The 13,072-nt window shown below is 49.8% G+C and overlaps 1 protein-coding gene across 1 annotated transcript in view; it reads left to right on the top strand.

The window, feature by feature from the left end:
• Nucleotides 1-13,072, top strand: part of ERGIC1 (endoplasmic reticulum-golgi intermediate compartment 1) — a 102,495-nt gene that overhangs the window by 38,672 nt on the left and 50,751 nt on the right. Inside the window, exon 2 of the mRNA XM_046667768.1 lies at nt 10,680-10,741. Within this exon, the coding sequence (XP_046523724.1) occupies nt 10,680-10,741 (62 nt within the window). The remainder of the gene's footprint in view (nt 1-10,679; nt 10,742-13,072) is intronic.

Genomic DNA, 13,072 nt, shown 5'->3' with positions numbered 1-13,072 from the left:
TACCGAGGAGAGCCTTTGGCTCCGGCCCTTAGTGACTCTGGGTGATCTTAACTAGAGCAGGAAGAGAGTGGGTGAGGGGAGCTGGCGTCAGACTGCTGTGGGATAAGGATCAAATGGAAGGTGAAATGTGAGGTTATTCTAGGCCAGTCATTGAGAAGTGTGCTGTGTACTTCCTGTTGCGTCACGTTGAGAGGTACAGAATAGCTGGTTATCTTCTCTTTGAGATGCTAAAATTGATCCCTGGGTTCAGATGACGGCAGCCCGATCCATCTATTGTGAAATTTCCCATCATTGCTGATCATTGCCTGGATCCAGTATTTCATCAGAGGGTTCACAATGATGGTTTCTCTAATTCTGTGGTCTTTCTACATTATTCTTTGAAATTATTCTATAAAATAAAACTTTGCCCTCATCAACTATTTGGTTACCTAGGAATACATTTTGTATACCAAAAAAAGTCAAAATTAGTGTTTTCCCTTTATTTACCAGTTTTCAGAAGAGTGAGTTGGTGATCTAGCAGCTCGAAAGGTGTCCAATGGGGCTTCTTTGTTTTTTGAAGTATCGTTACGAACTCATAGACTGTTTGATGTGTTTCAGTCATGACTATCATTAAAGATTTTTCCAATGGTTTTTTGAGGTATAATTACGTACAATAAACTTCACATACTTCAAGTGTTCAGTTTGAGGAATCTGAGGAACACTTAAAGTGTTCATGTATAAATCCATGAAACCATCGTCCCAGTCAAGGTAGTGAATGTATTCCTTGCCCCCCAGAGTTTCCTCTGTTCCTCCCTTCCTCCCTCCCCAGGCAACCAGTGATCACTCTAGATTAGTTTGCACTGTCTACAATTTTATTTAGATGGAATCATACCATGTATACCCTAGTTTGTCTTTCATTCAGCTTAATTAGTTTAAGAATCATCCATGTCGTTGCTCATATCAATACTTCATTGGTTTTTATTGCCAAGTAATATTCCATTGTATGGGTATACCGTAATTTGTCTGTCCATTTGCCTGGTGATGGACATTTGGGTTGTCTCCAGTTTGTGGCTATTACAAATTAAGCTTCTATGAACGTTCATCTACGTATGTTTGCATGGGAATATACGTTCATTTCTCTTGGGTGAATGCCTGCGACTGGAATGGCTGGGTCATATGGTAGGTGTATGTTTAACTTTTTCAGAAACTGCCAGACTCTTTTGCATAGTCGTTTACTACTATACATTCTCACCGGCAACGTCTGAGAGCTCCAGTTGCTCCACATCCCCACCACCACTTGGTGTGATCAGCCTTTGTAATTTCAACCATTTTAATATGTATAGAGTAGTATCTCATTGTGGTTTCAATTTGCATTTCCCCATGACTTTGATGTTAGCATCATTTCATGTGGTTATTAGCCATCAGTAAATCTTTGGTGAAATGTCTTTTCAATTCGTTTGCCCAGTTTTTAGTGGGTTGTTTGTTTTCCTTTTGCTGAGTTCTGAGAGTTCTTTATACTGCCTATAAATCCTTTATCAGATGTGTGATTCACAGATTTTTTTTTTCAGTCTGTCGCTTGTCTTTTCATTCTTTTAATAGTGCCTTTCAAAGAGCAGAAGTTTTTAATCTTGACGAAAGCTTATTTATTAGTTTTTTTAATGGATCCTGCTTTTGTTGTCTTATCTAAAAAAAACTTTGCCTAACCTAAGATCACAAAGAATTTCTCCTATGTTTTTTCTAGAAGATTTATAGTAAGTCTTGAAGTCAGACCCAACTTTGTTCTTTTTCAGAATGGTTTTGGCTGTTCTGAGTCCTTTGCATTTCCGTATGAATCTTAGAATCAGCTTGTCAATTTCTACAAAAATGCCTGTGGGATTTTGTTGGGAATTGAGTTGAATCTGCAGATCAGTTTGGGGAGAAATGCCATCTTAATGATATTGAGTCTTCTGACCCATTAATAGTATATTTCTCCATTTATTTAGGTCTCCTTTAACTTCTCTTAGTGATATTTTATTGTTTTTATTGTATGTTTCTTGTGCTTCTTTTGTCATATTTACCCCTAAGTATTTAATATTTTTTATGCATCTCCTAAGAATAATAGAAGTAACCATTTGTGTTCACTTTTGGTTACATCTTCCATTGTTTCTTTCTGAAGATATAAGCAAGAGTGTACGTTTGTTTTTACCCACCCCCACCCCCACAAACACACATAAAATTTAGTGGAACACAGTGTTCCACAATTTTTTTTTTTAAAGATTGGCACCTGAGCTAACAACTGTTGCCAATCTTTTTTTTTCTCCCCCTACTTTTTCTCCCCAAATCTCCCCGGTACATGTGGGTCCTTCTAGTTGTGGCATGTGGGATGCCGCCTCAACATGGCCTGATGAGCTGTGCCGTGTCTGCACCCAGGATCTGAACCAGTGAAACCCTGGGCCGCCGAAGCGGAGCTCACAAACTTAACCACTCAGCCATGGGGCCAGCCCCAGTGTTCCGCAATTTGCTTTTTTCTCTTACTATGTAGAGAGACCTTCCTCAATCCCCTGTCCAGCTGTATCGTCCTCCACTTTACAGATGCTCTGTCGTTTATTAAGCGGTCCCCTTGGGTGGATGTTTGGATGGTCTCCAGTCGTTTGCTGTTACAGCTGGTGCTGCCGTGCATAGCCCTGTGCACACGTCATTTTATGTTTTCACCTGGAATTTACTGAATGCCATTAATGGGGCAGGCCCTGCGCGACCAGCAGGAGATTCAGGAACAAGTCTGACCCGTCCCAGCTCAGCAGGAGCCGAAGACCCTGCAGCCATCTCAGGGCTGTGCCAGAATCACGTGTATGTCCCTAGAACCCTGGAGGTGGGGGGGCTGCTTCAGAAGGGGCTTCTAGAAGCTCAGTGGTCAGACTTATTCCTCTTCGTCTTTGGCCAGACTTAGTGGCTTCTGTGGGAAGGAGGGGAAGGGAAAGGCCAAGACTTTGTGGTTTGAGAGGGTGTTCTGGGATGGGAAAGGTCACAGGTGGAGGCGATTGGAACCGGGAGGTCACCCTGTGATAGAGACTAGGGCACCGAGATTCGGGGAGGGAACCACAGGGGGCTGGGCTGGAGGGAGAGAGCTGTGCGTGTGTTAGTGCTGTGTGCACAGAGAGTCATCATCCAGACCTCTGTAAACACAGGCCTCCACCCTGTAGCCCCCATCTGTCTTCCTGGGGCACGTGGCACAGTGGTCAGAGCACGTGTCCTGAAGCAGACTGCGGGAGTTCACATCCTGGGCAAGGGAAATGGGCAGCACGATGGTGTTCCTGCCCAGGGCCGTGAGAAGCAGGTGAGCTAGTGAGTGCCAGGTCCAGGTACCAGGCAGGTGCCCACGATCCCTCACGACGGGGCGGCAGCAGCGTGACTGTGATTGCGCCTCGTGGGGACCAGAGAGGGAGACAGACGTCTTTTCCTTCTTTGACAGGAGCGGGAGCGGTGTGAGCTTGTGTTAGCAGGTTGAGTGTCAGGACACGATTCGGGGGCTGATGAGAGTGGCTCTGGGGCTCGTCAGAGCTGACGCTGGCAGGGCGTTCTCTCTGCCCGTGCTCGGCCCTGGGGAGTTCATTTACCTCTGCGTGCCCCCCGACACACACGCGTGCGCACACGTGCACACACATGCCCCAGTGGTTCTCAGCGAGGTGGAGGAAATGAGTAAGTGAACAAACAGGCACATTTTTCACCTAACTCCCTGGAACTCGGCACCGAGGGCTCTGACAGGCTGGTGGGCAGGGGTGACCGGGCCCAAGTGCCAACTAACAGCCTGGCTGGCTATTTTTGGGACAAATGACCCACCACTTCCAATGCCTTGCATCTAAATGGCATCTAATTTCATTAAACTTTGGAAACAGTGACATCAGGAGCACCCGCCGGGTAGCCACCCCCGCATGGCGAACCACAGAGCGATCTGAGATTGGTCTGTGAGGGCAGGGGAGAAGTGCGGTCCCAGGCAGCAAAAGTTAAAATAGCAAAGCTGAGGCACTCTGCTAGGAAAAGAAATTACAGAAGAAATCCATTAGTCAGAGCTTTCCAGCGGCAGTTTGCTCGCTTGGGAGCAGGAGACACACGTGTTTATTTTGGACGAGGCGAGGCAGCCCTTCCTCACTCTGGGGGCTGGATGTGGCCTGTGGAGTGGGTTTCTGCTGAGTACGTCCTCTGTTCTCATTCACTCCTAGTACTCATGTTGACCTATGTTTTGTCCTAAGGAATTTGTTGTATCCTAAGGTGTAATGAAGTTAGAAGCTCAGATTCGGCACCTTTTTGATTAAAATAGTGACACTTGTACTTACTGCACCATCAGGTCAGTCAGAAACCCAGATGGACTTTAGTTTTTCCCTGTGGGCTCCTTTGTCCAGTTCTCTCCACATGAGCTCTGTCTTCTCAGGCACAGAGCAAAGAGGGAGAGGGAAAGACTGCTTCATCCGCATCCTGGTCTCCGTGGGGGCAGTTGAGACCGTGGCCTTGCCCTCAGCAGTGGGAGCAGAGACACCTGGAGGCCTGTCAGAGAGAACACAGGCTCACGGGGAAGATGTGCGTCCGGCTCTGCAGACGACGGGGTTTCTCACCTTTAGCCCGGTAGACATTTGGGGCCAGTAATGCTTTGTTGTGGGGGGCTGTCCTGTGCATTGTAGGATGCATCAGCATCCCTGGCCTCTACCGGCTGGGTACCACTAGCACCCCCACTCCTCAGTGTGACAATGAAAAATATCTCCAGACGTTGCCCCATGTCCCCTAGGGGGCAAAATCACCCCTGGTTGAGAACGACCAGCATATGACTTTTCAAAAGCATGAGAGACAACAAGGGTTTCACCAGCTTTTTATTAGCCTGTTTTTGTTTTAAATACTCTGAGTTTAATTATACCTTGAACTGGGCACGTCACTCCTCTTCCCGGGGCTTCCTTTTCTCATCTATAAAATGAATGGGTTGGACACAGTGATTTCAGAGGACCTTCTAGACCCGACAGCGGAGACTGCTGAAAGCAGGAGGCCCTTCTGGGGTCTCTGTGTTGGGGTCCTGTCCCAGCAGGTGACATACCTCTTCACACTTAGCCCCGGTCACTGCCCCCCATTCTGGCATTCAGGTCAGTCTTTCTTGAGTCCAGTTGATTGTTCTCTTGCTTTAATTTAAGCCCATTTTGCCTTTTCCTTAAGTGAAAATTTCTAAACATCCACAAAAGTAGAATGGTACAAAGAACCCCCGAGGATCCACGGCTCAGCTTCCCCACCGTCCATTTCATCTGAATGTTTTTCAGGCCAGCCAGTGGACCTTGTCTCCGTGCAGGTTCATTCACTGACTCATTCATTTGGGTCAGTCCCCCAAGGGCCTGGATCGGGCAGGGCCAGGCAGCAAGGAGCCTAGGCCTGCCCTCGAGAGACTCATAGTCTGGTGGGAGCGTGGGGAGAGGGGATTTATTTGACAGCCATGAAGAATCCATCCTTTAGCTTCCTGTTTAAGGCTAAGCAATTCCAGTTCTTTAACCTTTCTTCCTAAGAAGCATCTTCCATCCAAGTGGTCCCGATTTGCCCCCACATTGTTGGGAAAAGCAGCAAGAACATGACTTAGGCCTGGATTCAGGTCCTTACTTTGGCATTTCATAGGTGTGTGAGTTTAGCCGAGTCACCAGCCTCTCTGAGCCTCAGCTATAAAATGGGCTAACAATCCCTAACTCACAGGTTGTGCGGGAGAAGTGGATGAGAACCTGGCGATCAAGGGCCTAGGATGAGCCCAGCACACAGTAGGTGTACACTAAGCATCCCTTCCTGCCCCCCCCCCCCCATGCTCTTTACCCTTTCCTCTACATTCTCTTGACAGTGGACAACCACAGCTAATCACATCACCGCAGTGAGGGACTGACTAATGTGAGCCAGAGGGGACGGCTCACTTCCCGATCTGTCACATGCCTGGGGTTCTCACCAGCCTCCCCGGTGGCCCGTTTTCTCAGTGACATTCACTGCTGACTCACTTGGTTTGTGGTCAGCTCTAAACCCAGGGTCTTTTTCAGCTCTCCGTTTACCCCACCACCACTCCCCAGCTTGGACTTGTGGCGTGAGACTGAGATCATTATCAGAGAACCTTCTGTTTAGGTGGCCCTTCTCAAGGAGCCAAAAGCATTGCTAGACTGGCGGCTTCATGAGGACAGGGGCCGTGTCTCCCTCGACTGCTTCCATTTCCCCACCATGTAGAACACTACCTGATAGGTAGATACTGAGTAAATATCTGTTGAATGAATTCATATGTTTTGAACTGGTCCCTGTCTTCCAGGAGATTCCCACCTGCCCTGGGCCAGCATCCTCGGAAAAACAAATAAGCAAAACCTTGAGATTCTAATTTACCAATAAGTGAGCTCTAAACTGATTCCCACAAGTACAGGGCAGTGGAAGGAGCGTGGCCCACGGACTCGGACTTGCGTTTGGACCTCAGTTCTGCTAATCATTGGCTGGGTGCTTTGAACTAGTTGCCTCAGTCTTCTCCCTGGAGAAATGGGATTTCAGTATCTGCCAGGGTTATTAAGAGAATTAACTGTGTATGTGAAAGCGCCCGGCACGGGCTGGAAGCGATCTTGGTTAGCATCGTTCCCTCTGTCCGGAGCACCCACCTCCTGTGGTTTGGTTCAAGTCTTAGCTCCTCTCTTAGACCTCTGTTCATCCAGCCTTCCTGCCCACCCCCACTCCCACCCCCTGCCCCCAACAAAGACATACTCTGCCTGACACCCAGCACGCTCAGCAAACGTTGTGAAGCCAGCACCTCACAGTCGGAGGCCTACAGGGACCAGGCATGTGTGAAGAAAGCAGGCTGGACGGGATTTTTAAGTGAAATCTCCCCCTTTAAAATTCTTTTTTTCATTTCCATTAAATTAAAAAGAATGTTTTAACTTTTCATTTTGAAATCATTCAGACTTGGAAAAAGAAGTGTAAAATTATTGTGAAGACTTCCCAGTACCCTTTACCCAACCTTCCCCAAATGTTACATAACCAAAATATCGTTACCAAAACCAGGGAAATGACACTCTACAGTCCTGTTAACTAATCTGCAGATCTTATTCAAGTCCCGTCTCTTGTCCCTCTGATGTCCTTTGGCAGATGCAGACATCTCGCATGATTTGGTCATCGTCTCTTGTCTCCTCCAGTCTGTGACAGTTCCTTAGTCTTGTCTTTCATGACCGTGACACTTGACAAATGCTGGCCAGTCATCTTGTAGAATGACCCTCAGTTTGGATTTGTTTAATGTTTTCTCATGATTCATTTGAGGTTGTGTGTTTTAAGCAAGATCCCCGCAGAGCGATGGCGTGCCCTCCCCAGTTCGTCATATCAGGAGGCACATGACATGTCTCCTTACTGGTGACACTCACTTTGGTCACTTGGTTAAGATGAGGTCTGCCAAGTTACTTCACTGTAAAGTTACTCTTTTTCCCTTTGTAATTAATAAGTATTTTGTGGGGAGGTACTTTGAAAGTATGTAAATATCCTGTTCCTCATTAAACTTCTGATTTATTCGTTTCTTTATATCTATATAGCCTCCTGGCTTCCTATTTCATCCAGTGGGTTGTAATCTGTTCCTCTCACTAATGATTTCAGTGCTCCTAGTGTCCATTCTTTGGTCAGTGGGGGCCCTGTTAAGCTGGCTTCTTGTCCTATAGACATGTCCCTATCATACTTTGAACACTTTCCTGCTTTCTGACATAAGAATATGCTCCAAGTTCATCTTGTATTTTTCCTGCCCAGCCCTGGAGTCAGCCGTTTCTCCAAGGAGCTGATTCCTTTGAGCAGAGAAGGATATTTACACGCCAAGATTTGAGTGCCAGATGTGCTCATTGCTATGGGGCCGTCACTGTTCCTGGACCCCCTCCATGGAAAGAGCTAGGACAATGTATGTGTATGATGTGTCCACACACGTGTGGATGCTTCTATATTTCTGTATATTGAAAGTCATGAATTCACACTGATACCTCCGTGTCCACTCTTGCACCACAGGCTTTATTCTGCTTTCTCTCTGTTTATACCTCCCTTCCCCAACACCCCATTATCCTCACTATATTTACATATTTGATCAGTCCCCTGTGTGTAACAGTCTCCCACTCGCCCCTCCTCACCCCTATTGGGTTCTGACACTCCGCCCCAGGCCACCCCCACCTCCTCACCTTGAGCAGCCTCCAACTTCCCACAAGGCTCCCAGATTTTTTTGTTTTTGAGGAACATTAGCCCTGAGCTAACATCTGCTGCCAATCCTCCTCTTTTTGCTGAGGAAGACTGGCCCTGAGCTAACATCCGTGCCCATCTTCCTCTACTTTACATATAGGATGCCTGCCACAGCATGGCTTGCCATGTCCGCATCCAGGATCTGAACTGGCAAACCCCGGGCCGCCGAAGTGGAACGTGTAAACTTAACCGCTGCATCACCGGGCCGGCCCTGACTCCCAGTTGTGAAATGATGGTTCATATATTTTTTGCTGTGGGGCCCATGTTCCAGCGGTGGGTGCTCAAGGGTGACCTGGTATTAAGTGGACCAGAAAACTGGATTGGGATTCCCTCCCATCTCTGCAGCCTCCGCTCCATCTGTTCCTGTCCCAGCGCTACTGCAGGTTAACGCAGTGCCCATCATGTCAGGCTCGGTCCTCCTTGTGGCCTCTGCCCTGCTCTTCTCATCCCCTGGACTGCTCTTTGCCTCCACCCACCCTTCCTCCTGTCCCCCTGCTCTGTCCAGATATCACCTCCTGCAGGAAGCTTCATGGATCCCCCAGGTGCCCCTTTCTGGGTATCTCCAGCGCCTCCAGCTAACCCCTGATGGAAAACCACTGCATGCTCCCTCTGTGTCCTTCTTTGTCTCTGCTGCTAAACTATAGGTACACAGGGTGATTTTATCTCCATGTCCCTAGTGCCTGAAAGTAGGTGCTCGTGAGTGGTCGTCAAATGAGCATTAATAAGAGTAAGAGCAGATACTCACATAGCACTTCCTGGCGCCAGGCATGGGTCTGAGTGCTCTATATGCTCCAAGTCATTTGCCACTAAACCCTGTGCTGTGAGCTAGTTGCTGTCATTGCCCCCATTGTACAGACAGAGGGACTGGGGCACGGGGAGGTTAAGTGGCGTGCCCAAGGTCGCACATTCGTGGAGTTCCGCTCGAGCTCAGGCAGGCTAACTCTGCAATACCTGCTCTGACCTCTCTGTGCCTGTCAAAGTTGAAGGGGTTAGCGTTTTCAGAAGAAAGGAGGCGAGTGGGTTTGAATGGTTCAGTATCGTGAACCACCCCCATCACACTCCTGGCCCGGTTTCTAGTGCCCTTGGGGCCCAAGCACAGGTGAGTGGTGGCTGAGCAGACAGGAGAGAAGGTGGTACTTTTTAATTTGGCAGCCTATAGGAATTTTTTCTCCTCTGAAGTCTTAGGAAACTGAGCACGTTCCATGTGAAATTAGAGTGAACACCCAGGAGTCAAGTATCAGATCTTATGCAAGATTTCCAAGTCATTGCATGGGAGTTAGCAGGGCACACATTGTTTCTCAATCACCTAAGGGAAACCAGCCTGCCACCCCCGGGGCCGGAGCAGCTGCCTCTTCACTGAGCGGGTTCTGCAGAGGGCCGGGGAGCACTGTGGGCGTGGAGCTCTGTTGATTGAACCCAGCTATGTGGGAACCGTCTGCTCAGGTTCAGGTGAAGGGAAGGAAGCCAAGTGCGTGAGGAGCCTGCCCTGTGGACCCTGTATGTCGCATCCTCCACAGACATGTATTCCCTTACTCCTCAGTAGCCTGGCAGGGTCTCACAGTAGTAGCCCCATTTTTCCAGACGAGGAAACTGAGGCTCAGAGACGTTAAGTCTTTGCCTGAAGTCACACAGCAAAGAAGAAGACCAACCAAGATTTGAACCCGGAGCGGTCTGATTCCAGGGCCTTGACTCTCAAACAGCTGGCCAGAATTACACCCATATCTCTCTGAGTCCAAAACCCCAAATTCTTCCACCATACCCCACGACCCCTGTCTACTCTGGTGGGATCCGCGTGAAAGAGTGGCGTCTGCTGCGCGTCTGGGACGGAAACCCATGTTACATGGGAGCCAGAGCCATCACGAGCAGATGCTGAGCCTGCGGGCCCCAGGCAGGAGTTTGTGTTCCCCTCTGCCTTGGAGCTGAGGAGGATCTCCCAGAAGCAGGAGCTGGGGAAGAGGAGAGTGGGGAGGGGGAGGGAGGAAGGGGAAGAGGGGGTGGAGAGGTGACACCTTGCAAGCATGCAGGCTGTCACAGAACTCGGGAAAGACTGCGCTTCCCTGTTCCCTTCAGCGTCAGAGGAACCCGAGCCCAGGGTTCAGTTCATCCCACAAACTCCTGCTGAGTCGCCTTCTGTGAACCAGGCCTCTGCTGGGTCTGGGGACGGGGTCAGGGACAAAACCCAACCAGGTCCCTGCCCTCATGGGTCCCTCATTACATTCTCATGGGGGGAACACCAACCAAGAAGTGTAACCAAATGAGGGGTCAAGGTCGTCTTGGGGGGTACAGTGTTGTGAGGGAGTGCGATAGGGCTGTGTGGGGTGCAGGGTCCCATCAGAGGGGTGTCCCGCAGGACTCTCAGAGGCGCTGGTTCTGGGAGGAAGCGCGGCCTGCAACCTGTGTGGCACACCAGCCACACCATTTCCCCTGCTGTCTGCAACCCGCCCTGTGCGCCCCCTCACCCCTGTCCCCTTTGCTCTCCGCAGGTTTGACATCTACAGGAAGGTGCCCAAGGACCTTACGCAGCCGACGTACACCGGGGCCATTAGTGAGTAGCCGCCCTTCTCACCGTTGCCCCCCCCCACCCCCTCCCTGCTCTCACTGTGCAGAACGCTGGGCCAGGGAGGGAGGAAGGGATGGGCATCTGCCAGGCCCTTCATATGGTGCCTCATCTCGTCTCTGTCCTCACTGGAACCCTGCAAGCTGCAGGCATCATCTGTTTCTGGAAGGAGATGCCAGAAACCATCAATAGTAGCTTCCGTGGGAGAGGAAATGGGGCTCAGGGGTGGGAGGGAGCCTGACTTTTCTCTTCATACCTTTTAGACTATTTGAGTTTTTGACATAAGCATGTTTCTATCCGTTTTAAAAAAATAATAATCTCACCCAGATTTTGGTTTCCAAATGCCAGTCTTCAATAAAACGACCCAGGGCTCCGTGGAGAAATGGCTGATTGCAGGGCTAGGGCAGGAAGGTTACAAAATAAGCCTGGAGCACCTTGTGCCAGCAAGCAGAGAAGCGCTCGCAGCCAAAAAGGATGGGGCCGTGTCAGCAGGACACAGGAGCCAACCTGGAAGAGACCAAAGACCAATGCTGGGCGATTCGAGTAACAAAATAAATAACGGCATTATTGGCTTATAACCCAAAGAATGAAGGAAAAGGTCCATGAGTCCATACTGGTCTAAGGAAATGGAGGAGAAGGGCTGAGTCTTCCTTACAGAAGAAGTCCAAACGGTATACGTGACTCCATCCCCCTCCAGGAGGTAGAGTGCGTTCTCCTCTCCTGGAGTGTGGGCGCACTTGGTGACACGTTTCCGAAGAGTAGAGGGTGGAAAGGGGAAAAGTAAGCTTCCAGCTGAGAGACCTGGGCTGCAGCTTAGCCGAGCGCTGGAGATCAGCGTCAGCCGGTGAGGAGTAATGTGGACGTCACACCCCCTCGAGAGGATGCAAGGGGAAGGGCACCCCAAAACCACAGCCCAGTCTGATCGGGAGAAAATGTCAGACAACCTCAGTTGGGGGACATTCTACAGGACACCTGACCAGTGCTCTTCAAAAGTGTCAAGGTCTTGAAAACCAAGGAGAAACTGAGGAACTGTCACAGTTCAAGACCAAGGACGCGTGACGATTGAATGCAAAGTGGGATCCCACGCGGGTCCTGGGACAGGGCGTTAGTGGGGAAACTGCTCTGAGTCAGTCTGTAGCTCCATCGATAGTGTCATACAGAGTTGCTGTCTCCATGGGACACAGGTGCCGGGGTTCCGCAGGATGTTAACGGAGGGAGAAGCTGGGGGCAGGGCATGTGGGAATTTGCTGTACTGTCTTTGCATCTGTTATTACTCCACAATAAGAAGTTTATTTAAAAAACAGTAAAAAGCAAACCCAAAGTGCCATGCAAGCAGAAGTACTTTACCCTCATTTTCCAGGTGAGAAGATTGAGGCAGAGAGGTGAAGCGACTTGTCTGAAGTTTCACAGCGCGCAAAAGGTGGGCCACCCTGCACCCTGGCGGAGGAGGGCCCCTCCCAGCAGACTGTCCCCCGATCCAGGGCTCAGGGCCAGGCAGTCAGGGTGGCGTCCACAGATGCCTCCCAGGGCAGGCCACTGTCGGGTAGGGGGATGACCTCAGGGATCCCCTCACCCTGGCTGGTCCTGCCCTGGCTCTCCCCCGCTCCAGCTCAGCTGTTGAAGCTGTGGATGCCTTCTTGAATCCTGTAGCTCCACATCCCTGGGGAAGGGAACAGGGCAGCCAGCAGCAGGATGCATGTCCCGCAGGCTGGGGTCCAGCAGAGCTGGGTTCACGTTCCCATTTAGCAGCTGAGTGACCTTGGGCCAGTCACTTCACCTCTCTGAGCCTCAGTTTCCTGATCTGGGGATTAAATGAGATGGCACCTGTCAGGTGTGTGTGCGTGCCAAGTCCTTGGTGCATGGATGACACTCCTTTTCCTGTCACTGTCCTCTTGGGGCCCACAAGGCCTATGAGGGTCTGTGACACTGTGCGTTGATGCTCACAGAAAGGAGATTCGGGACGTGAGAGGAAAGGGGCTTGTTCATCTATCTGTTCAAGTAGTTTAGGAACCTAGTCAAAAAAGTTCAAATGAGGCTTCTGGTCCCCTTCCTACCACCAGCCAACAGCTCAAACCTCCTCTCGGCTCTCTGCAGTCTCTCCCTTGTCAAGAATGTTTAACAATCAGGTGTGTGTCCTTCTAGAATTTTTTAAATATGTGTTCAGTCTTTGATATACCTGTGTCGTCGTTTTAAGCACAGACGGGAGCTCCCTGCGCACACCGTTCTTCCCTGTCCTTTTCTCAGCGATGTGTCCACCTCTCACACCGGCACATCCACGGCCACCACATTCCTTTTTCCAGCTGTGTCAGTCCCTTATCT

Source organism: Equus quagga, chromosome 7 (genome assembly GCF_021613505.1).
Source record: "Equus quagga isolate Etosha38 chromosome 7, UCLA_HA_Equagga_1.0, whole genome shotgun sequence".
In the NCBI taxonomy this organism is placed as follows: domain Eukaryota; kingdom Metazoa; phylum Chordata; class Mammalia; order Perissodactyla; family Equidae; genus Equus; species Equus quagga.
The sequence above is the reverse complement of the archived record's forward strand: the minus strand, read 5'-3'. Positions and strand labels throughout refer to the sequence as shown.